The 26,066-nt window shown below is 43.3% G+C and overlaps 1 protein-coding gene across 2 annotated transcripts; it reads left to right on the top strand.

The window, feature by feature from the left end:
* Positions 1–4,198: 4,198 nt before the first annotated feature.
* LOC311139864 (mothers against decapentaplegic homolog 4-like) lies at positions 4,199–25,708 on the top strand. 2 transcript variants are annotated; one of them, XM_084174851.1, is made up of 11 exons: positions 4,199–4,389; positions 5,491–5,731; positions 21,101–21,275; positions 21,431–21,502; positions 21,962–22,147; positions 22,282–22,485; positions 22,587–22,688; positions 22,781–22,837; positions 22,978–23,161; positions 23,340–23,647; positions 23,819–25,708. In XM_084174851.1, exons 2-11 carry the CDS (start codon positions 5,495–5,497, stop codon positions 24,037–24,039), a joined length of 1,746 nt encoding a protein of 581 aa, XP_084030977.1. In that variant the 5' UTR covers positions 4,199–4,389; positions 5,491–5,494; the 3' UTR covers positions 24,040–25,708. The 2 variants fall into 2 exon arrangements, with proteins under 2 accessions (XP_084030977.1, XP_084030978.1); XM_084174852.1 differs by having other exon boundaries at positions 4,307–4,389; positions 21,971–22,147; positions 23,819–25,659.
* Positions 25,709–26,066: the final 358 nt, after the last annotated feature.

Genomic DNA, 26,066 nt, shown 5'->3' with positions numbered 1-26,066 from the left:
GCATAGGTTTTATATGGATGGCGAGTACACTTCCCAACCCAGTCTCGCCCGCCGCAAACTCACTATCCCATTACGGGACTGTGCATGCAGTCGGTGAATGCACCGTTTGAACTGCTGCATGTACAGCTCTCTCATTGGTAAACATCTCGTTTGTGCCCCTCCTTGCCAATCAGCACACAGAAAGACCGCGTGGACACCTCATGGTAAAGTAACGAAGAGGAGTAGATCTATCTCATGTTTAGGCGTGGTTCAGGGGTTAGATCCATCTAGAACTTGTCCCCCTAAATGAGTCAACCAATCATTATACCCAACATACATGTGTTAACAGAAAATGCTCTCTCAATCTCTAATAATAAAATGTTGATTGAACGCAAGCATGAACAAGTTTGTTACTACCAACACCTTACATTTGGGTAGGTAGCCTAAATGTATCGCTGATGGTAGGCTATGCTTGCTGACTGTCAACAACACTTAAAAAAGGGTAGGTAGCCTATAGGGTAGAGAATCAGGTTCAAATCCCAAATCTGGCGGGAAGATCTGGTGAGATTATTCTGTAAATGTATCTAGACACTCCATTTAGTATGGTATGTTACATTTCGTATGGTATGTATTCATTTCTGGATGTCCATCATCCATTTCGTATGATATGTTACGAATTACAGTTTGTATGATATGCTACAAATTGCAATTTGTACAATATGTTACATATTTGCAAAACATGTTAGGAATTCAAATGTGTTGTGGCTAACGTTAGCTAGCTCAGGGGTTAGGGTTAGGAGTTAAGGTTAGGAGTTAGGTTAAAATGGTAGGGTTAGGGTTAGCTAAAAGGGTTCGGGGTTAGCTAACATGCTAAGCAGTTGCAAAGTAGCTAAAAAGTAGTAAGTAGTTGCAAATTAGCTGAAATTGTCCGTGATGAGATTCGAACAAATAACCTTTAGGTTGCTAGACTTTCTTGTTATACGCCCACCCAGACCAACCAGCCCTCCTGTTGTATTTGCCTTAAGTAACTTTCTATCTTATGTAACCATACCAAACCAAACGTAATATATCATACTAATTTGAGTGTCCCGGATTTACATGTACTATGTTACGTTGGTAAGCCTGACTACCGACATTTTCGCCTGAATCCCTTTACGAAAAAATTTGCAGTCAGATTGCAGTATAACTGCAGTATGCTGCAATTACTGCGTCCAAAATACCAGTCGACTGCAGTTACTGCACTTTTACTGCAGTTTTTAAAAAAAAAAGCATTTTTTTTTGTAAGGGTCTGGTTTGCAATTTACAGCCAGCACTCTGTTCTGATGTGCTAAGTACTCTCGGCCGGCAAACACTACTGCTGAGTCCGTACCTTTAGTAATGCCATCCCAATGGGCACAGACGTCAGTTCAGCGTCTAGTTTTCATTTACATTTGGTTGAGTTGTCAACTAACGTGAATGCAACGTGAAACCCGCCCGCCCCCCCCCAAAAAAAAACACCATGTAAAACTTGATGATTTTTTTCAAATGCAATCAGTTTCACTTTGATTCAACGTCAACACATACATTTTGGGGGGTTGAAATGGAGTGGAAACAACGTTGATTCAACCAGTTTGTGCCCAGTGGGATGGCTCCTGTGCAAATTCCTGCCAATTAACAGTCAACCAAAACTTGCCAGTGGCTAACTATGGCCCAGTCCTTTCTATGGTTTTTGAGAGTAGCCTACTGGAGAGTGGTGGTCTCTGGATGTACAATGTTCTGAAACCACTTGTGTCTGCTGCCTAGCATTAGTCAGACCAAGTAACGTTTGATGAGTGACTGCTGAGGTAGAAGAAATGGGCTTGTTAAGGTATGGTTCCATCTAGTGGTTATATTAATGGTGGTTTGGTGTTCAGAATGAAAGTTCTGTTCAGAGTTTGACTTGTCAGTTTAAGCAGCCACACAATAACCACAACAACTGTCTGTGCACCTACTGCAGTTATTTTTTTAAATCTGATATTGCTCAGAATAAACTTGGATTCAAATACTAGTACTTTGGCTATCAGTCCTAAAAATAGACACCCGAGGGCAGGGCATCCTCATCATGAGACCATAAACCCGATTAATGTCTGCTACATTCACCCCCCTTGTACCTCCTCCCCCACGAGAGTCCGCCCCACGTCGGGTGCCATTGTAACGGGCTGGATCTAAACCCTGGTCTCCCATGGGATATACTAACATCTTGACCAAGAGGAGATTCCTTTTGGGCTGAGGGTGACACTGATTTTGAAGTCGCAGGCAGGGCTACCTCATTACGAGACCATGAGCCTGACTCATGTCCACTACATAGACATTTTGTACACATACATGTTGGTTCGTGTAATACCGGTAAAAAGCAACAACGATTAAAACAAATTGGATTTGTGACATCAGAGACTCTGACCATGAAGGGTATTGCCTGGGTCACACACATCAACTGGGCCAAAACATGTAACCCCCTCAAGGAAGGCCCCAGCGATAATTGAACAAGCGAACCCTGATTAACAAGACCAGTGCTCTAACCCTGCGCCTCTTCTAGGCGCTGCCCTGCACATCAGTGTTGCCAACTCCTCAGTAAGGAAAGTAGCTATTGGCTGTCCTAAAAGTCGCGGAATAACGTCGTGGGAGAGACAAAAAGTGAGTCAAAAATAACCTACATTTACATCCCGCCCTGAATGTAAGCCAGAGCGGGATCAGCCAGCGGCGGCTTCCCGCATGCGCGATTCATTTGCAGTCTGGACGCGGAGGGGTGAACATCTCCTGCTCTGACTGCAGCTGGGAGGGACTGCTGCGCGAGGACTGGGCCGCCTGTGAGTGCTTTGGTTCACGTCAGTCTCCAAAAGTCTCCAATAACACCAGGAAAAAGTCGCTAGATTTGTCGCTAGTCGCTTTTTTGAAAATGTGTCGCTAGAGGGGTCTGAATACTCGCTAAATATAGCGACAAAGTCGTTAAGTTGGCAACACTAAACGCCGTTGCTAACTAATCGACAAGCATAAGGCCACCCCTCATGACACTCACTCAGCTGGTTAGTGCAGTCTGGCCCAAGCGGCTAAACGGGCTGCTAGCATATGAAGCAAAGTCAACTACTCTAGGGTTGAGTGTCTGCTGGTTTTCATTCTTTCTATTACATCCAAATGTGATTCAGACCTAAGAAACATACACATTTTTACATGGCAATTTGATCTGAAAACACACACGTGGTACTGCTAGAACTCGCCACTAGAGAGCAGCAACAGACCATAAAATGCAGAGCCATTGATATACAAAAAACAAACACCTACAGGTGATGGGTCCATACCTACGACATCTGTCTATACTGCCATCTGACAGTTGCCCTCAAGCGGCTGTCAATAACAAGTCATTTGTAACCTGGAATCAGGTAGATGATTTAGGACAACACCGCACGATTTGACGGACAGACAGCACATCATTGAAATTCGCAAGAATACTGTTCCCGCACCACCTCTGGGTAGCTGCGAAAAGCATATGGGTTTTTTGGGTGGCAGGTAGCCTAGCGGTTAGAGAGGCGAGCCAGCAACTGGAAAAATGTGAATCCTTTATATGTGTCTTTTTGGAGGGGTTGGGTTAAAAGCGGAAGTCAAATTTCGTTTGCGTAATTGACCTATAAAGTGATATTTTAATCTTAATAATTGCTATGAGTGTCGGCGGAGTGTACCATCGAGTCCATATCAGTCGATTCTTGAAAAATGTCCATTCGTTAATGCCTACCTTGTACCTATGTTTGTCCTGTGTAACTGCGGGGTTTTTTTTGGGTGCTGTAATCAGTAGTTTTAGTTAAACACTTCATTCTACACACATTTGTTCGGTGCTGCAATCCGTAGTGTTTGTTAAAAACTTCATTCTACACACGGTTGTTTAGCTATCGGGAAACGGCGTCCAGAGTTGGTCACACAAGGACTCCGTTTTTTCTACACAGAGAGGAGATCCACTGGAGTTGGTTGGACGAGCGGGTAGCGAGAATGGGCGGAGTAATCTCACCGGCGCCACCTTAAAAAAAACAACAGCCGCACAGACCTGTCAATCAACAAGCAACCCAGACAGACATCAGCCCCGGGTGGCTGACTGTGAGCTGTGAGAGAGCAGCGTCATAGTTGGCCGAGAGCCCCACCGTCTGGAATGAAACGGGCGCAGCGATTGGCTCGACTTTTTGCTGGAGACAACTCTCTTTCTACCCCTTTTGTTATTGCAAGCAAACTAGAGAAGAGCAGAGGGAGCAGCAGGATGAACGAAGGGAGCGAGAGAGGCTGATAGACTGATAGACTGATAACAGTCGAGACAGACAGCTCCACAGAGAGAGGGGTAAAGGGGGAAATATATTTGGAATACTGCTTCAGATCTCCCTCTACTTATTTGTCCAGTTCTCCTGTTGATTTGTAAGTAAACTACATTTTGGTATTGATTATTCCCATAGGGATTTTGTATCTGACCAAACCAGTCTGAGTCACATGGATTGTTGACAGACCTATAGCCTACAGTTAGGTCAGCATAGTGAGACAGACAGACAGACAGACAGACAGAGAACCCCCCCCCCCCCCCCCCCCCCCATGCAACTACTCTCAAGACAATTTGTATATCCTCTGTCAAAGTACTGTGTACACTGTAGCCTACACATAACGTTGCTTTGCTTGTAGAGGTGATTATATTTTCCCCCCAGTAGGCCTACATGCTTTTGTAAACATGTAAACAAGTTACTTTTTACATCCAAAATGGTCTTACAATTTCTTCAGTGGAGCATTTCTGTTTATTATACTTTATTACAGTTATTATCTTTATCAAAATGGATTGTTATATAGCCTACTTAAGGAAATCACACATTTTCTGCATTATTGTTTTTTCTGACTAGTTGTGCAAAGCAAAACAAGCTCTACTTCACCACTAGTATGACACACGGAGGGATATTTGTAAACAACATATGTCACCATCAGAGCCCACATTTACATTTTAGTCATTTAGCAGACGCTCTTATCCAGAGTGACTTACAACAGCAATTAGGGTTAAGTGCCTTGCTGAAGGGCACATCGACAGATTTTTCACCTGGTCGGCTTGGGGATTCGATCCAGCGACCTTTCGTTTACTGGCCCAACACTCTTAACTGCTAGGCTACATGCCACCCTACACTTCACATGCATCATAAGAATGTCAATGTCAGATAAGCAGTAAATACCTATTTAAGGATAAAGTACTTTTGGCCTACTCAATTCTGTGTTTACATGGCCTGCTTTGTATCATCTGCTCTGTAAAAGCCCACACATGTTGTGTTGTTAATATTGGTAAAGTTGTTATTGGATTGTTATAGGGACCTTGGTTGCTGATAGCCTATGACTTGAACCTTGACCTAAAGTACCATCTCAGCTTCAGACGTCAGTGTAGTGTCGGTGATCAAACAACAATCAAATCAATTTATAAATCAATTGTATTTGGTTGCTTCATCATAATGGTCTCTCACCTCCCCCCTCCAACCCCCCTCAACCCAGGGAGATGTCAGTGAACCCCCCCAACAGCAACGATGCCTGCCTGAGCATCGTGCACAGCCTCATGTGCCACCGACAGGGCGGTGAGAACGAGGGCTTTGCCAAGCGTGCCATAGAGAGCCTGGTGAAGAAGCTGAAGGAGAAGAAGGATGAGCTGGACTCGCTCATCACCGCCATCACCACCAACGGAGTTCATCCCAGCAAGTGTGTCACTATCCAGAGGACGCTTGATGGACGCCTGCAGGTAGGCTACTGTTATGTTGGGTTGAATGAGGCCTAGGCCGGTATGGTATCACTGATTATAGAGGGACTGTAGAGGGACTATCGAGGGACTGTTTATGAAATCAGTGGATCTCATTAATTAATTATTCATTTACATTACATTTACATTTTAGTCATTTAGCAGACGCTCTTATCCAGAGCGACTTACATGAGCAATTAGGGTTAAGTGCCTTGCTTAAGGGCACATCGACAGATTTTTCACCTAGTCGGCTCGGGGATTAGAACCAGCGACCTTTCGGTTACTGGCACAACGCTCTTACCCACTAAGCTACCTGCCGCCCACTGATGAATTGTTATTAGTGGTATGGCACAAAGACGCTGTTAACTCATTGACCAATAGCTGGTTGCTTTTGATGACTGACTAATACACCTTTCAAACCAATATGTTTTGCCACCAACTTTAGCATGTCACCAACTTTTTGCAGACTTTTCTTTATATCTGCAAGGTACTGCCAGCAACAAAGCCTGTACTTTTATTTATGCCAGTCATTATTGCGGTAAAACACTACATAACCAAAAGTATGTGGACACCTGCTTATCGAACATCTCATTCCAAAGTCATGGTCATTAATATGGAGTTGGTCCCCCCTTTACTGCTATAACAGCCTCCATTCTTCTGGGAAGGCTTTCCACTAGATGTTGGAACATTGCTGCGGGGACTTGCTTCCATTCAGCCTCAAGAGCATTAGTGAGGTCGGGCACTGATGTTGGGCTATTAGGCCTGGCTCGCAGTTGGCGTTCCAATTCATCCCAAAGGTGCAGGCAAGTTCTTCCACACCGATTTCGACAAACCATTTCTGTATGGACCTTGCTTTGTGCACGGGGGCATTGTCATGCTGAAACAGGAAAGGGCCTTCCCCAAACTGTTACCACAAAGTTGGGAGCACAGAACCGTCTAGAATGTCATTGTATGCTGTAGCATTAAGATTACCCTTCACTGGAACTAAGGTGCCTAGCCCGAACCATGAAAAACAACCCCAGACCATAATTCCTCCTCCACCAAACTTGAACGTTGGCACTATGCAACGGCTGAGCCGTTGTTGCGCCTAGACGTTTCCACTTCACAATAACAGCACTTACAGTTGACCGGGACAGCTCTAGGAGGGCAGACTTGTTGGAAAGATGGCATCCTATGACGGTGCCACGTTGAAAGTCACTGAGTTCTTCAGTAAGGCCATTCTACTGCCAATGTTTGTCTATAGAGATTGCATGGCTGTGTGCTCGATTTTATACACCTGTCAGCAACGGGTGTGGCTGAAATAGCCAAACACTAATTTGAAGGGGTGTCCACATACTTTTGTATATATAGTGAATGTTTAAAAGTCCCGCCAAACCCTCAGTAAACATCCCTTATCATCTTACCGGTTTTGACACGCATTAAATCATGAACATTCTATTGTTGTTCTCCGACATCAAACTTGTCCTTGTCATTATGAAAAAGTATAAACAAAACAGGAGTCTGCATGCAGCAACCTAAAAGCAACTTTCTAGACAATGTTTTGGTTCGTTGCTAGCTTTTTAGCTAGCTAACTTAGCTAGCTAGCTATCAATCTGGCTAGCCAGTTCATATAATTTATGGTGTCCACCCACTCTTTGGTGATGAAATTCACTTCCTTATGTTATAAAATACATTTTACCAAAGCAAATATGATTATTCATGTTCTGAATCATTCAGTGGGGTCTTTCTCTAACATATCATTAACAGTAACCTAATACATCCGATAATAAGCACTGAGCTTTGTTGACATAGCGGTGCATGTTTCTCGTAAAAACTTTTGAGGATTTTACATTTTGTGGTGGTCGTCGCAAAAAGCAAAGTTATCATGACACAAGCTGAATTAAATGTAAAAGGCTTTGAAAATAAAAAGCTTGGTATACGCTCAGTGCTCCGTTGACATTTCACAGAGAAACTGTCACGAGAATTTCTATCTCTAATTCAACCTAAGCTTGAATCATTACCAGAGGTTGTAAGGCTCTGGTTTTAATCATAAATGATTCAAGGTCCACAACCAGCAAGAATGATCTGTATTTTTATTCATGGAGAGCTCTGGCGCCAAAACCCATACACTCCTATTTTATACCCCTTGACACACAAAGGCACTTTGCTCCGCCCACCTTTAGGAGGCTTTTTTTTACCCGTTTTCTCAGTCCCCTTCACCCTGGAATGTTTAGTCCCACCCCCCTCTGTTAGTGGGTTGCCACTACATTATAACTCTAACACCGTTCACACATTTATACTGTATTTGGGGTGAAATCCTTTAGTCATTATTCTTAAAATACAAATTAATCTAACAATCCACCCCTTTGACTAAATGTTTTCACATTCAGGATAAATGTATTTTACAAGCATGATTAATCTCAGAGATTACGTCAGAACTAATAAACATTTCATCCAATTGCGGTCTTTCAGGGTCCAAATCCTCGTCATCCACCAAGCCTGGAGGATCGTTTTTCACATTCCCCTGGTCAGAGTCCGGAGTCAGTCCATCTCTCATCATTGATTAGATACTGCATTTCACCAACGCCTGACTCACCAATCCTCTGACACAGGGAACAAGACAACAACCACATAATACAAGAATACCCATACAAACACTGACCGCTCCTAAGATGGTGGCTGCAATGGTTTTCCATTTACCAAACATTTCATCAAACCACCCTATCCACGATGTACTAACTTCTGAGTTCTCAGTTCATTCTTCACTTAGTGCAGTTAATTCTGTAAGAGCTCTGGTGACTGTCCCATCCAGTGTGGTGTTGTTAGGGATAAATGTGCAACAATGGCTTATCATTCTATAGACACCGGCCCTTTCTGCCTGATCTAAAACCAACCTCTACTAAGTTATGAGCGGGATGGCAGATAATTGCTCGAAGATCCCCTTTACTGCATCTCTAGTCTGGTTAATAAATCGTTGTTGGTTGTAATAGATATAATTTATGCAATCCACATTCTTGTTTATTGTCACCCACCAGAAAATGTTTGTGGTAAAACCCTCCCATATTTGATTCATAGCTTTGTATTCGTCTGGAGCACCCCTGGGGATGCCTATACCATCTATCCAAATTGGGCTATTTCCTTCCTGACCTATATTTCTCCTCCTCCTGATTATTCTTCCTGTCACTGGTCTTTGATGAAATTCTTACAGGTTTGGACCAACAGTACTGGTGCACAAGTACCCACTCATCCTTCTGGTAATGTCTGTCGAATGCTCCCTTTGTTAGTACATGCCCATCACACATCAGTCAGAGGGATGGTAAGGTTCATACTTTTCCCCTCCCTTCCTTATCTAAATCAGTCACATTAATTTTCTCCTTACAGCCATCAAAATCACCCAAGTTACAGGTGCCATTTCTATGTCTGCAACACTGGTATTCGCCAGGAGTTAAAGTGAATCTAGGTGGGCTGGCCGAGTAAGTCAACTTTGCCAGCCCAATCCCTGTGCAATTGGGCTCTTTTTGATTGGACCCCAGGTCTAATACACAGGGAAACATTGCCTTTGGCATTGGGGCGGTCAACATTGTCAGTCGCCCAATGGAGCATACATAACAATTGGTCTCCCCCAAGGCCCTAGCGGTGTACTTCATCCACTTCAACCAGAGATTCTCATCAGGGACCCCCTCCACTTCCCCTTGGTTCCATTCTTGGAGGAGAAAATCTTTCATAGTGGACGGGTTAGTTGAATTGACTCCGTCATCCCTTGACTGATCTACTCGGTCTATTGCTATTAATGGATTAATGACAGTACCTGTGCGCTCCATATCTTTTGACTCCATCAAATGTAATCTTAGACAAGTATCCCGTCCGTATTCGTCCGCGCAAGCCCAGTAAGTTCTTTTCATGTCCTCTTTAGTGACCTTTACTATTGTTACTACCATCTCCGTGGGGATGTCGTTATACCTTCTTATCCTCCATCTGGACATCCAGCCCCCCCCCCCCCCCCCCCCCCGTCTCATCTCTCCATCCCCCAGTATGTCTAAATACCTGAGCCCAGGAACAATCCACCGAGGGAGCTGAACATAAATACAATGGGATTTTATAATCCCACGTTGCTTGCTTATCCGTCCTGATAAGATCCCTAATCCTAATTTTGAATCTTACTCCCCACCCTTCTCTGACTCCTATTTTGTAGATCACTCGTCCTTGACGGTCAGTATGTCGGGTCGCTTCCCTTTTATTTCTTAATAATGGTAAGGCCATAGCGTAATTGGTGCGAGGTGGTGGTGGATCTTGACATACCAAGACTATTGCCGAGACTATGATGCAGCTCAGGGTCACCCATATTCCCCAAAACCGCCAACCCTCTCCTGCCTTTAGTCCTTCTGCTGGGTACCACCCCATACTCACACCCTAAGAACACACTACAGTGATGATAGGTCGGGGTAGGAGATCTTCGTTAACAGAGGTGATCCCCGGACCTTATTGGTTCAGTTCTTCTCTCCAACTCTGTGTGTGTTTCAGTGGTGCTTGTATGTGGTCTTACCCTCTTGCAGTGGGTAACATGGACCCAGTTTACTCTCTCTGCTATTCTAATGGCCAAGGCAGTGACCAATATAACCTGATAGGGCCCTTCCCAACAGGCCTGCTTCCAGTTTTTCTTCTTTAGGGACTGGATGCTCACCAGTCACCTGGTTAGATAGAGTGGGTCATGACAGTCACCTTCTCCTTTAGTTCACCTGTGGGGCACAAAACCTCTGACATACGGGTGTGGTTAATAAACTATCTTCACACATGTTCAGATTAATCTAACAATTTCTGACTGCATTCTCTTTCTAGACTGTATCTAAAAAAAATGTTTTTTGTCCTCTCCTTCGTATATTATTTAATCCTACCATTAGCCTCTTCCCCCCTCTTGACACATAGTTCTGCTCATGTGTCAATATTACCACCTACCTAAACAATCACTTAGGTAATTTATCAACCAATTGCCAAGCCTTTCATTTTTCAGACTGTCTTTTGCTTCTTTATTGCTCCTCCCACTTCCTTTGTCTTTATGGCGGCTAAATTCGACTTTCATTCAGTTCAGAATCAATTAGTAATCCAATCAATCAATCTGTTATCTTGTAAAAACACTTATGTTTAGTTCAAACTCTGTTCTACCCCGGCTCTCCCGGGCTTGACCTGAAGACTGATTGTTGGTCATGACAAGTCCATATTTAAATATTTCAAACCTAACACAACCCCCCCTCCTGCTGTAATCAATCAAGAAGATAGCAAAGGAGAGACAGGTTTTAGCCTGAACTCTGCTTAATCCTGGTGCCGCTCCCTTCACAATGTTTGAAGAGAGACAAAAGACAGCCATGGATTGAAGTAAGAGCAAGCACTTCGACCCTAGGTCACCTAAGTCTTCTGCCTAGCAACAAAGAATAAAAACCTCTATATATATCTAATAGCCCACCAAAAAAAAAAACATCATCATCTTTAAATCACGACCAATGTCATATCCCTCTTTACTCTCTACCATTTGGGTAACATCCCTGATATATGTATGAAAAGCTAAGACTGTTTGGGAAGAGAGCAACAACATAAACTGTTCTTCCTCCTCAGAGTTCCAAATGATTTTACCATGGGCTGCCATTGCCTTCCCATAGATAAGATCACTTAATTTACCAGTATGCAGTACATAATGGAGTACCCAAGCTTTACAGCAGTCCATCATCACCAAAAAGCTCATCATTCTTCATCTATATATATATATTTTTCCATCTAGTCCCTATCTTCCTGATCTTATTGCTAAATCAATGATCTATGCAATAGCTGCTTCGCCTTCGATTGTACCTTCCTCTGATTACTGCAGCTCATTGCATCAATTTAGTTTCAAATATCACCCAACAAACCATTCCATCCCACAGCATAGCAAACACCACCCATGAACTGCTGAAAATCCCCTAAATTCAACATAACAACCCTTTATAAACATCATGCTGGGTGTGTTGTTTTTTATTTGAAAAACCCAATTGAAAAACAACAATCAAAGATAGCCAGGCTCAACTTAATTTGGTAGCTCACTTTTATGACCTAAATACTGCCTAACTTCACTACTGCTCTCCCTCGCCCTGAGCAACATTCCAATGAGATAAGCTAATCTCTTTCTCCTGGTTATACATTTTGTTAACCTTCAATTACCATCAGTAATCTAAAGATGATAGGACACACAAAACATGATACAGATATCCCCAGTCCTAACCCATCAATAATGTTTGTATCAATCTAATTCCTCATAACTAATCCATAAAACCACTCAAAATTAATTGAGTATACAATGATTATTTAATGGATTACCCTAAATCTGCTACATGTGATCTCATCTCAAATGATCCATTATCAATTATTTGATCCACCCCCTAGGAAAATCTCTCTCCCCTTCTATTCTGGAGTTCTACCTCTACCAGCTATTTCCCCTAGAGTGGCCATTAAATACTCTGCTCCCTTCTGTTCTTTTCTTACTCTATCCTGTCTACTATTCTGCTCATGATGGATTGCATACAGTGGGGGAAAATAGTATTTAGTCAGCCACAAATTGTGCAAGTTCTCCCACTTAAAAAGATGAGAGAGGCCTGTAATTTTTATCATAGGTACACGTCAACTATGACAGACAAAATGAGGAAAAAAAATCCAGAAAATCACATTGTAAGATTTTTAATGAATTTATTTGCAAATTATGGTGGAAAATAAGTATTTGGTCAATAACAAAAGTTTCTCAATACTTTGTTATATACCCTTTGTTGGCAATGACACAGGTCAAACGTTTTCTGTAAGTCTTCACAAGGTTTTCACACACTGTTGCTGGTATTTTGGCCCATTCCTCCATGCAGATCTCCTCTAGAGCAGTGATGTTTTGGGTCTGTCGCTGGGCAACACGGACTTTCAACTCCCTCCAAAGATTTTCTATGGGGTTGAGATCTGGAGACTGGCTAGGCCACTCCAGGACCTTGAAATGCTTCTTACGAAGCCACTCCTTCGTTGCCCGGGCGGTGTGTTTGGGATCATTGTCATGCTGAAAGACCCAGCCACGTTTCATCTTCAATGCCCTTGCTGATGGAAGGAGGTTTTCACTCAAAATCTCACGATACATGGCCCCATTCATTCTTTCCTTTACACGGATCAGTCGTCCTGGTCCCTTTGCAGAAAAACAGCCCCAAAGCATGATGTTTCCACCCCCATGCTTCACAGTAGGTATGGTGTTCTTTGGATGCAACTCAGCATTCTTTGTCCTCCAAACACGACGAGTTGAGTTTTTACCAAAAAGTTCTATTTTGGTTTCATCTGACCAAATGACATTCTCCCAATCCTCTTTTGGATCATCCAAATGCACTCTAGCAAACTTCAGACGGGCCTGGACATGTATTGGCTTAAGCAGGGGGACATGTCTGGCACTGCAGGATTTGAGTCCCTGGCGGCGTAGTGTGTTACTGATGGTAGGCTTTGTTACTTTGGTCCCAGCTCTCTGCAGGTCATTTACTAGGTCCCCCCGTGTGGTTCTGGGATTTTTGCTCACCGTTCTTGTGATCATTTTGACCCCACGGGGTGAGATCTTGCGTGGAGCCCCAGATTGAGGGAGATTATCAGTGGTCTTGTATGTCTTCCATTTCCTAATAATTGCTCCCACAGTTGATTTCTTCAAACCAAGCTGCTTACCTATTGCAGATTCAGTCTTCCCAGCCTGGTGCAGGTCTACAATTTTGTTTCTGGTGTCCTTTGACAGCTCTTTGGTCTTGGCCATAGTGGAGTTTGGAGTGTGACTGTTTGAGGTTGTGGACAGGTGTCTTTTATACTGATAACAAGTTCAAACAGGTGCCATTAATACAGGTAACGAGTGGAGGACAGAGGTGCCTCTTAAAGAAGTTGTTACAGGTCTGTGAGAGCCAGAAATCTTGCTTGTTTGTAGGTGACCAAATATTTATTTTCCACCATAATTTGCAAATAAATTCATTAAAAATCCTACAATGTGATTTTCTGGATATTTTTTCCTCATTTTGTCTGTCATAGTTGACGTGTACCTATGATGACAATTACAGGCCTCTCTCATCTTTTTAAGTGGGAGAACTTGCACAATTGGTGGCTGACTAAATACTTTTTTTCCCCACTGAATCTCTTGACCTCGGCTAACGAAGTAGTTCCCCATCCCACTAAAGTCCTCTTAATATTCCTGCTTATTTCTGGTCTCATTCCACTAAGGAATGCTATTTTTAGCTGCTGATGGTACGGAGTATCATTTCCCTGCCCCTGGGGAGGCTCAGGTATGCCACTATTTGCGTTAAATACATTTCTCAGTCTCTCTAAGTATTGGCTGATGGTCTCACTGTCTTCCTGTTTACATTCATGTACTTTGGAGAAGTCTGCATGTCGATGGTAATGTTCCCTCAAATTATTATACAACTCAGTTATTTTCCCCTTTATCTCCCCAATTTACTATTCCTTTCCTCATTGCAACTTGTTGCATTGATGTTCTTAAAATGTAAACCTATTGTTTAATAACTTCATACTTATAACCAATGTTTTTTCAATCCATCATCCTAATAGTAAAAATGATATCCCATTGTTCACGTAACGAAACAAAATTATTTATTTTTTAGAATCCACCATTTATTTTCATACAATATAATAATAATAATAATATAATATGCCATTTGAATTCATCAAAGCACTTCCTTTCAGTAAAGTCTTTATACCTCTACTTGAAATTTTCCAGCTCAATCTAACTGGCTGGACTGTCTCCATTTTTTTTTCCCGCCAACCAAAGCCATAAATTATTCTCCTTTGTCCTCAACTCAATTTTCACAGCTCTATCGGCACTCCAGCTCGCCATTCAATCTCTTTAACCGTTCTCTCTGATTCGGCCCCAATCAATAAAACAAATACTTGAAATCGTTGATAAGCATACACTTAATGACATTCCTACCATCTGAACTATGTACTGTCTCTCACCTCTCCCCCCCTCTCCTGCTCCTTCCTACATTATGGAGGCGCGGGGACCTTCCCTACAAATCTTCCTTCTTAGGAAATAATGTCATTCGTACTTGTAACATATTTTCATAGACCTATCTAGAATACTACTAAAGCTATCTAATGCAACTTTTAATATACGTAAAAACTCTCTCTCCCTACACCCATTCCCCATTGAATAAGTGCGTCTTCCTAGTTACCTCCCAACCACGCCTCAAATCTTCCATTCAGCATTAACCAACCAAATACTAAGTAGTATCCGGTTATCATTCATACCAGCCGTTGAATTCCCTCATACACACAGATTTCACCTTATGCCATTCAAATGCCCAACAAAACATAATAGTTCAATGGAACCCTCTATTGGCTCTCTACTATTTATACATTGCTTCTATAACCACTTTAGTTATGGTCCGATTACCCATTAAACCTTATCACATAACCTTATTACCTAATCAAACAACGGCACAACCTTAAACTCATATCGGCCGGCTGGTAGCCCAGTAACCAAGAGCACCGTGTCAGCAACCGAGAGGTCGCCGGCTCCAACTCCCGAGCCGACCAGGCGAAAAATCTGCCGATGTGCCCCCGAGCAAGGCACCCAACCCCCACCGCTCCTGCAAGTCGCTCCGGACCAGAGCGTCTGCCAAATGACCAAAAATGCAAATGTATTTATTCTCTACTTTCTCACTCATGACGTACGTCTACGTTTAGGTGAGAAAGTTCATACGTATATATCGTTGGAATTTTATAGGTACCTCTCAAATAATCGCTTCGTGGTGTTTTTAGCCAATAATAATAATAATAATAATATGCCATTTAGCAGACGCTTTTATCCAAAGCGACTTACAGTCATGCGTGCATACATTTTTTTTTTTTTTTTGTGTATGGGTGGTCCCGGGGATCGAACCCACTACCTTGGCGTTACAAGCGCCGTGCTCTACCAGCTGAGCTACAGAGGACCACATCTTAATCGACACAAATCATTTCTTTTTGAACCAAATCATTTTACCCGTTGAACCAAAAAATAGACTGTCCTATCTCCGACACTGCCCTTTCCTTTACCCCTGCAGTCACGATGGTTATGACCTGTTCTGTTACAGTATTTACACGGGGCCTTACACTCCCTTGCCAAATATTCCTCTTTGTTACAGTTAAAGCACTTCCTCTCTCCTTCGCGCTTCAAAAAGACCCTCGCTGTCTCTAGCCCCTCCCCTCGCTGTTTTTTCAAATCCGTTCCACAGTTTACATGCATCTGCTTAATCATAACTTCTAACTTTTCCACATCGAGATGCCCAATAAATCCATACCTCTTCTCCCAAATGGATCCATAAAACATATTTCTTCGATCTCTTCCTAACATATATCTTTCATCCCCCGTTAATTCTCGGACCTCTTTAGAATATTTATTTCCCATGGTGGAAAAATAAGAAATCCCCCCGTTTAGTAATTATTCAATCCAGAATTATTTTCCTAGGAGTTATTATTAAATGCGTCTCTTGAGCCAATGTTATGATCTGCTTTTGTAATTAACCATTTAAATTATCTAACCCGTAACCCAGAGTTTTTTTTAAAACTCCGGTTTCATGAAAGGGGTCAGATAACCATTTTTTCTCACGTGATCTAATTCAGTCCCTCCTTGAAACAATTATCACGTATTCCGATGGATCATCAAGTCTCACACGTATACAACATTATACGATCATTTGCTAACACTATCCGTAACCTAGAGGTCGTAACTGCTCCAGTTTCATGAAACAGACAGAGTTAGAGCAAATCCCCAGTTGTTTACGCGACTTTTGACCTGTTTAATGTATGTATCGCACACGACGAAAATTATCCCCCTTCCTGTTTATATTGTAACACTGTACCCCGTACAATCTCAATATGAACTTGTTTATTTTTGGTGATGGCCATTCACCTTGAGTCATTTCAGACCCCCTCCCTTTTAATTCTCTTATGAGATTTTGGTAACTATTCTCTGCCCTCCACAATAATTACTATTCTCATACAAGTTCAAATCATTTCACCAAAATCCATGAATAAAAATTACTGACCTTTTCCTTGCAGTTTGGATTTAAATGCTTTTTCAAACTCGTTAACGTCTTTATCGTTCATAAGAGTAATCACCGGCCTGTTTATAACCTTAACGTCGAAGGCCAGGACTATTCTCCACGGATGCAATCACCCACCCGTGCACGGTTTCGGTGTCCTTAGAACGACAAAGACGTATTTAAAATCCGGCTCGAAGGACCACTTGTCACGAGAATTTCTATCTCTAATTCAACCTAAGCTTGAATCATTACCAGAGGTTGTAAGGCTCTGGTTTTAATCATAAATGATTCAAGGTCCACAACCAGCAAGAATGATCTGTATTTTTATTCATGGAGAGCTCTGGCGCCAAAACCCATACACTCCTATTTTATACCCCTTGACACACAAAGGCACTTTGCTCCGCCCACCTTTAGGAGGCTTTTTTTAAACCCGTTTTCTCAGTCCCCTTCACCCTGGAATGTTTAGTCCCGCCCCCCTCTGTTAGTGGGTTGCCACTACATTATAACTCTAACACCGTTCACACATTTATACTGTATTTGGGGTGAAATCCTTTAGTCATTATTCTTAAAATACAAATTAATCTAACAGAAACGCTTGTTTTTGCGAAAATTCTGTGTTTCTATGTCAAACGGTTTTGTTATATTTCAGTCTTCTGTGATATATATAAAGTGTAATATTGTGATGCAAACTCAAAACTGAATACATTTCAACTCTATATCTGACATGGTACAGGTGTCTTCATTTTAAAAAAGCCCATACCATGTGTGCGCATCCTGGTGTGAGAGCATTTCATATACAGTGGGGGAAAAAAAGTATTTAGTCAGCCACCAATTGTGCAAGTTCTCCCACTTAAAAAGATGAGAGAGGCCTGTAATTTTCATCATAGGTACACGTCAACTATGACAGACAAAATTAGAAAAAAAATCCAGAAAATCACATTGTAGGATTTTTTATGAATTTATTTGCAAATTATGGTGGAAAATAAGTATTTGGTCAATAACAAAAGTTTCTCAATACTTTGTTATATACCCTTTGTTGGCAATGACACAGGTCAAACGTTTTCTGTAAGTCTTCACAAGGTTTTCACACACTGTTGCTGGTATTTTGGCCCATTCCTCCATGCAGATCTCCTCTAGAGCAGCGATGTTTTGGGGCTGTCGCTGGGCAACACAGACTTTCAACTCCCTCCAAAGATTTTCTATGGGGTTGAGATCTGGAGACTGGCTAGGCCACTCCAGGACCTTGAAATGCTTCTTACGAAGCCACTCCTTCATTGCCCGGGCGGTGTGTTTGGGATCATTGTCATGCTGAAAGACCCAGCCACGTTTCATCTTCAATGACCTTGCTGATGGAAGGAGGTTTTCACTCAAAATCTCACGATACATGGCCCCATTCATTCTTTCCTTTACACGGATCAGTCGTCCTGGTCCCTTTGCAGAAAAACAGCCCCAAAGCATGATGTTTCAACCCCCATGCTTCACAGTAGGTATGGTGTTCTTTGGATGCAACTCAGCATTCTTTGTCCTCCAAACACGACGAGTTGAGTTTTTACCAAAAAGTTCTATTTTGGTTTCATCTGACCATATGACATTCTCCCAATCCTCTTCTGGATCATCCAAATGCACTCTAGAAACTTCAGACGGGCCTGGACACGTCTGGCACTGCATGATTTGAGTCCCTGGCGGCGTAGTGTGTTACTGATGGTAGGCTTTGTTACTTTGGTCCCAGCTCTCTGCAGGTCATTCACTAGGTCCCCCCGTGTGGTTCTGGGATTTTTGCTCACCGTTCTTGGGATCATTTTGACCCTACGGGGTGAGATCTTGCGTGGAGCCCCAGATCGAGGGAGATTATCAGTGGTCTTGTATGTCTTCCATTTCCTAATAATTGCTCCCACAGTTGATTTCTTCAAATCAAGCTGCTTACCTATTGCAGATTCAGTCTTCCCAGCCTGGTGCAGGTCTACAATTTTGTTTCTGGTGTCCTTTGACAGCTCTTTGGTCTTGGCCATAGTGGAGTTTGGAGTGTGACTGTTTGAGGTTGTGGACAGGTGTCTTTTATACTGATAACAAGTTTAAACAGGTGCCATTAATACAGGTAACGAGTGGAGGACAGAGGAGCCTCTTAAAGAAGAAGTTACAGGTCTGTGAGAGCCAGAAATCTTGCTTGTTTGTAGGTGACCAAATACTTATTTTCCACCATAATTTGCAAATAAATTCATTAAAAATCCTACAATGTGATTTTCTGGAAAAAGAATTCTCAATTTGTCTGTCATAGTTGACGTGTACCTATGATAAAACTTACAGGCCTCTCTCATCTTTTTAAGTGGGAGAACTTGCACAATTGGTGGCTGACTAAATACTTTTTTTCCCCACTGTAATTCTGTATGTAAATCCGGGACACTCCATTTAGTATGGTATGTTATGATTTGTATGGTATGTATTAATTTGTTTTTACGTTTCGTATGGTATGTATTCATTTGTGGATGTCCATCAGCCATTCCCTATGATATGTTACGAGTTACAATTCGTATTATATGTTATGAATTTGCAAAACGTACAATATGTTCCGAATTTGCAAAAAGTATGATATGTTACGAATTCTACCTAGGTGGCTAACGTTAGCTAGGTTAGGGTTAGGGTTAATGTTAGGGTTAAGTTTAGGGGAAGGGTTAGCTAACATGCTATGTAGTTGCAAAGTAGCAAAAAAGTAGTAAGTAGTTGAAAAGTTGCTAATTAGCTAAGTTGTCCTTGATGAGATTCGAACTCAACAAGTGAATCATTCAACACATGGGTTACTTACACACTACAGGGAGGAGAAACAGGAGAAAAAAGTCAAGGGGTTTAGGTCTCCCTATAGGCTAACTTCTAGAGAATGAACATAGTATCGAATACGTAGAAGTGTAACCCACAAGTTGCTTACAGAGAGAGTGAGGGAATGAGAGAGAAGGAGACAGAGGGAGTTCCCCTCCCCCAGCTCTTGCAAGGGACAGAGAGGGAGGGAGTATTGGAGGGGTAGTGCCGGTTGTTTTGTCTGAGACACAGGAAAGGGGCAGGGTTAAGTTAAGCCTGTCTGTCTCTGGTGTGTGTGTGCGTACGTGCGTGTGTGTGTGTTTGTGTCTGGAGTTTTTCAGTGTTAAAGTTTGTAGAAGTATATTTGTAATCTCGTACATACCACATTATTTTGTGTGTGTGTGAGAGAGTGTGATAGAGTGTGATAATGAGAGAGAGAGAGCGAGAGAGAGAGAGGGGGAGTGAGAATGAAAAGTGTATATTATTGTATGCATATTTTGACTTACATCAACTGTTTCTACATTTGAGATTGCCTGTGGATATGTGGCTGTTAGTGACACATGTATTAATGTGGTGTGTGAGAACTAGATATGAGAATGAGTGTGTACTGTATTATTCTCTGTTCAGGACTGTAGGCTGTGTGTGTGTTTGTCAGTCTGCTGGCTGTAATTGGGCTGGCACTCTGCCAGCTCTGACTCTTTGTCTGTGGAAGGTCACTTGGGTGGGGGTTTTCAAGAAGCAAGAATAATAGAAAAGAAAAGAAGGTAAAAGTTTACAGAGTCCATTCTGGCTTTCTCTTTCTTTTAGTGCAGAAAGGGTATGTTGATCCCAAAATACTGTCACACACACACACACACACACACACACACACACACACACACACACACACACACACACTCAGCAAAGGTGAGACATGATGTCATTCCTCTCCAGCTCAGCTTGTTGAGTTAACCCTATACCAGCTCTCTCTTTTGTCAAACTCACGCTCTTCCTCAATAGCAAATACTCAGACCAACTCAGACCCACTTGAGGACATTCAGCACAATACAAGGACAGAGTAACATTGGTTCCACAAGAACCTGGGAATAAGCCTGAAACACCATTGATGACTCGGATAGTCACTATTTGTGCTATTCAGCTCTGTCTGAGATGTTTTAATGGCTCCAAGGCTATTCCTCCCCCACCCAGAGTGTGTGCTTGGAGAGAGTATGTCTGTGAGTGTGTTTAACATTGATGTAAATTTCCATTCATGACCTGTTTCCTCGACCACTCCCTGTCTACCAGCACCCTCTTGCTCTCCTCCTTCTCCCTCTCCCATATTTTCTCTGAGTTTCTTTCCCTTTTTCCCTCCACTTAGATTCCCCAAAGTTCCACTCGCTCCATCCTCAAATTCCAACCCCATCATAGCCCCCATACTCTCCCCCGTTCCCTTTCTGAGACCCACCATCCTACTGTAAATAATCACCCTGAAAGCCCTGAATGGATGTTGGAAAGGAAGACCTCCATGCCCTCATTCTCCATTCTCTCTCCTCTCTCCCTCCAGGTAGCTGGGAGGAAAGGGTTCCCCCATGTGATCTACGCTAGGCTCTGGCGCTGGCCAGACCTCCACAAGAATGAACTGAAGCATGTCAAGTTCTGCCAGTTCGCCTTTGACCTCAAGTATGACAATGTGTGTGTCAACCCCTACCACTATGAGAGAGTGGTATCGCCAGGCATCGGTGCGTCTGTTCACAATTTTACTTCCTCTAAGGAAACAGAAGCACAAATGGGGAAGGAGAATATGAAGTTGTTAACAGGCTCTTTGGGTCATAGGCTTTTTCAGAACTACCATGCTGTTTCTAACTTTGTTTCCCTTTTTGTCCCTCTCCTCAAGTTGGTCTCAGCATTCAAAATGCAGGTGAGGAGGAAAACACTATTTTCAGCATCATCAAACATCATCAAAATGGTAATAAGCAATAGCGAGTCATTATAACAAATCTGTTTTTATCACATTTCCCAAAGTGCACAGGCTATACTACTGTTTTGATACAGATATACTGTAGATGTACTCTTGGCAATCTGACGTAAAATATGGAATGCAGAGTTTCCAAACCAGCCAGATTCATACCTGTCTGAGCTAGTCTACACTACAAGTAGGACACCTCAATCAAACTGCAACAAGGTGTCACAGGCTGCATTCCCACATAGTGGCAACAATAAATACCATCCATCAATTTGATCTAAATTACAGTAAATTCAGGAATGTATTTATCCATTCATGAATAAAAAAATCTAATAATAACATGACATGACTCATGCCTGATTTCTGCCTCTCTCTTTCTCTCTCTCTCTCTCTCTCTCCCTCTCTCTCTCTCTCTCTCTCTCTCTCTCTCTCTCTCTCTCTTCCCCCTCCCTTCATTACAAGGTCCTCCAGGTCGGCTGATCAAAGAGGAGTACATCCATGACTGTTTTGAGATGGACCTCCCCTCCAGGATGCCCCCCCAGCCTGAGCGCTACAACCAGCCCCTCCCCCCTCTGCAGATGCCCTCTGAGTCGCCCCGCGCCCCATCCTCCGTAACCCTCTACCCCAGCATGCCCCTCTCTCCGCCAGGTGAGATAGACTAAAGCTGAACCTGGTAATAAGAAGTACTACCGTACAAGCAATTCAGCTGGGAAGAACTAGACTCTTCTGATCCCTTACAATTTCCATCCTTTATTCCCCTTCCCCCAATCTCCCTCCTCCAGTGAGCAGCTCCATGATGGGGCCCATGTCTGGGTGCCACGGCGAGGGCCTGCTCCAGATCGCCTCTCCCCAGAGCCAGGGCATGCCCCAGACGCCGCCCCCCACCACCCCCACACATGGACCACCCCCCCAGCCCCGTACCCCTCACAGCCAGAGTGACTACAGCAGCAGCTCCAAACACACACAGACACAGAGCTCTTATCACAGTGAGTTACTAACAAACCAGGTTGGCAGTGTCACAGAGATGGTGTCAATTCCATGGTGTCAGTTTCAACTATGTCTGTTCTCTTCCTTCACAATCTTCCAGCGACCTGGACAGGCACCAGCACGGCCTCCTATACCCCTGTAGGACCCCAGCAGAATGGGCGAGGCCACCAGCAACCACCACTGCACCACCCCAACCACTTCTGTATGTCAATTACATGTCAATCAATCTTTCTGTCAGAAATGCAGGACTGGTACTATATGTATATGTTTTTGCTCATTCATTTCTCTTAAAAGGGTCTCAGCAACATCACAGCGCACCCGCCTTTCCTCAGCCAGTCTCCAACCATCCAGGTACACACACAGCGTACACCCCACAGCGTACAACTCACCCCATCCTCCTCCTATGTACGGTACCCACATGAGGGACACATGGCAGCCATTTTGCAGTATTTCATAATATATTTCATGTTTTGTGTGCTGTGTGTTACCAGGTCCAGAGTTCTGGTGCTCCATCTCCTACTTTGAGATGGACATCCAGGTGGGGGAGATGTTCAAGGTCCTGGCTAACTGCCCCGTGGTGACAGTGGATGGATACGTGGACCCCTCGGGGGGCGACCGCTTCTGTCTGGGCCAGCTCAGCAACGTGCACCGCACCGACGCCAGCGAGAGAGCCAGGTCTATCAGCGTGCCCCTAATATACCCACCTAGTCTAACTGCTAGCTATTGGAGAACTTTGTTGGGGTGCAGAAAACACCGGGCGAACATGTATTTATTGCCTGTATAGCAATAAATACAATCCCCTGTGTCTGTGTTTTTCTCTTCACCAGTGTGAACTCCTATCTCCGTTTCCCAGGTTGCACATTGGGAAGGGGGTGCAGTTGGAGTGTCGTGGTGAGGGGGATGTGTGGATGCGTTGCCTTAGCGATCATGCAGTGTTCGTACAGAGCTACTACCTGGACCGGGAGGCGGGGCGAGCCCCAGGAGACGCAGTTCACAAGATCTACCCCGGGGCCTACATGAAAGTGTTTGACCTGCGTCAGTGCCACAGGCAGATGCAGCAGCAGGCAGCCACGGCCCAGGCTGCAGCAGCAGCTCAGGCTGCAGCAGTAGCAGGCAACATCCCAGGGCCTGGCAGTGTGGGGGGAATCGCCCCGGCAGTCAGTGAGTACTTCTGTCCTCTCTCACTCTCTTTCTCTTTCTTTCTTTCTCTTTCTCTTTCTCTTTCTCTTTCTCTTTCTCTTTCTCTTTCTCTTTCTCTTTCTCTTTCTCTTTCTCTTTCTCTTTCTCTCTCTCTCTCTCGCTTAATCAGTCAGTAAATCTCTCTTCTCCCAGGTCTGTCGGCGGCAGCCGGGATAGGTGTGGATGACCTGCGGCGGCTGTGTATCCTGCGGCTCAGCTTTGTGAAGGGCTGGGGGCCCGACTACCCCCGGCAGAGCATCAAGCACACACCCTGCTGGGTGGAGGTCCACCTACACCGCGCCCTGCAGCTGCTGGATGAGGTGCTGCACACCATGCCTCTGGCCGACCTAGGAGGACACGGACATGTCAACTAAGCCGTGTGTGTGTGTGGGTGTGCATGTGTGGGTGTGCATGTGTGGGTGTGCATGTGTGGGTGTGTGTGAGAGAGAGGTGGCAGTGTCTCAGTTGCTCGTTTTGGATGATAACAGCCCTTCATGAACACTAAAGTACGTTTTGGATTGAATACCTTTTTCCACGCCACCTGAATTGAAGACTGTAGGCTTTAATAGAAACTTGTATCGAACTTCTATCGAAAAGGTATTTTCATGGTTTTATATATTTTCCTGTTTGAATCGCCTGATTTTCCTGAAGCAGTTTAGGCTGCAAAATGTACTTGCTCAACAGCCAATCTTTTCACAGAGACTGGAACTTGCACTAAAGGCATCAATGCTTTCTTGTAGTGGTAGAGACTGTAAGGGATGGACTGTTTCACAACAATGGAAACTGGCCTCGCACCGCCAATGACCTGGTAATTTGCCTGGATAAAACACTTTGGGAACTGTTCAGAAAGTCAGAATGATAGCACATGTGCTGCATTGGATTCTCACTTAAGCAGTGTTGGAATAATGCCTTGATTACAGGGCAGCAGACTCAGACAGGTATATTGCATCTGGAGAATGCTGCTGTCCTTTAACTGCCTTCAGTAGGGTCTGTTTGTTCTTAAGGGAGAAATTGAAATAATAGTCACCACAATCTCCATCAACCTTTTCTCTTATCAGTCTTTTTCATCAACCTGCATCATGTGACTCAGTTATATTTATACTGAACAAAAATATAAACGCAACATGTAAAGTGTTGGTCCCATGTTTCATGAGCTGAAATAAAAGATCCCAGAAATATTCCATATGCACAAAAAGCTTATTTCTCTCAAATTTGTGCACAAATTTGTTTACATCCCTGTTAGTGGGGATTTTAGCCTTTGTCAAGATAATCCATCAACCTGACAGGTGTGGCGTATCAAGAAGCTGATTAAACTGCATGATCATTACACAGGTGCACCTTGTGCTGGGGACAATGAAAGGACACTCTAAAATGTGCAGTTTTGTAATGAAACACAATGCCACAGATGTCTGAAGTTTTGATGGAGCGTGCAATTGTCATGATGACTGTAGGAATGTCCACCAGAGCTGTTGCCAGAGAATTCAATGTTACGTCCAACCAGTCTCACAACCGCAGACCACATGTAACCATGCCAGCCCAGGACCTCCACATCCGGGTTCTTCATCTGCAGGATAGTCTGGAGGGGTGGTGGTGCTGAGGAGTATTTCTGTCTGTAATAAAGCCCTTTTTGTGGGGAACAACTAATTCTGATTGGCTGGGCCTGGCTTCCCATTGGTTGGGCCTGGCTCCTAAGTGGGTGGGCCTATGTCCTCCCAGGCTCACCCATGGCTGCGTCCCTGCCCAGTCATGTGATATCCATAGATTAAGGCCTAATGAATTTATTTCAATTGACTGATTTCCTTATATGAATTGTAGCTCAGCAAACTCTTTGAAATTGTTGCATGTTGTGTTTATATTTGTGTTCAGTATAGTTACCAAAAACAACAAATGGAATATCAAGAATCTCATTGATGATATTTATTGATGGAAGGTTCTAAACAGTATTTGTAAAGTTTTTTTCATTCAGATAAACAGACCAAAGTTGTCAGAAAGTGAACGATTTTTCAGTGCTTTTTTATGGCCATAAAACCTTTGCTGTATGTGCCTCTTCGTTTTGTGTCCTGCCTTTGTTCAACCAAAGCTTGTATTTGTGTTGATGTATGCCAAGATACGCCCTTAACTAAAGTCCCGCTAGGCCTAATTAAAGACAAGTTAATTAAGTGTATTAATTAATTTGGTGCCTTAATTTTGAAGTACAAAAGACTACAAACCCCACAGATAAAAACGGCCTTAATTTGTTGGTTTTCTCAGTACATTCCTGCTTCAATGCTCCTCTTGTCAGCCAAAGTTATGTATCTACTGCAACTAAAGATTGTGTTAGTAATGTGAGAACACCAATAGCCTCATGCTGTACATAGAGTATGAGTTCATTGGTTGTATTACATGTGTCTGGTAGGACACC

The sequence above is a fragment of the Coregonus lavaretus genome (assembly GCF_964263955.1).
Source record: "Coregonus lavaretus genome assembly, chromosome: 13".
Taxonomy (NCBI): domain Eukaryota; kingdom Metazoa; phylum Chordata; class Actinopteri; order Salmoniformes; family Salmonidae; genus Coregonus; species Coregonus lavaretus.
This window is presented reverse-complemented; position numbering and strand designations above follow the sequence as displayed.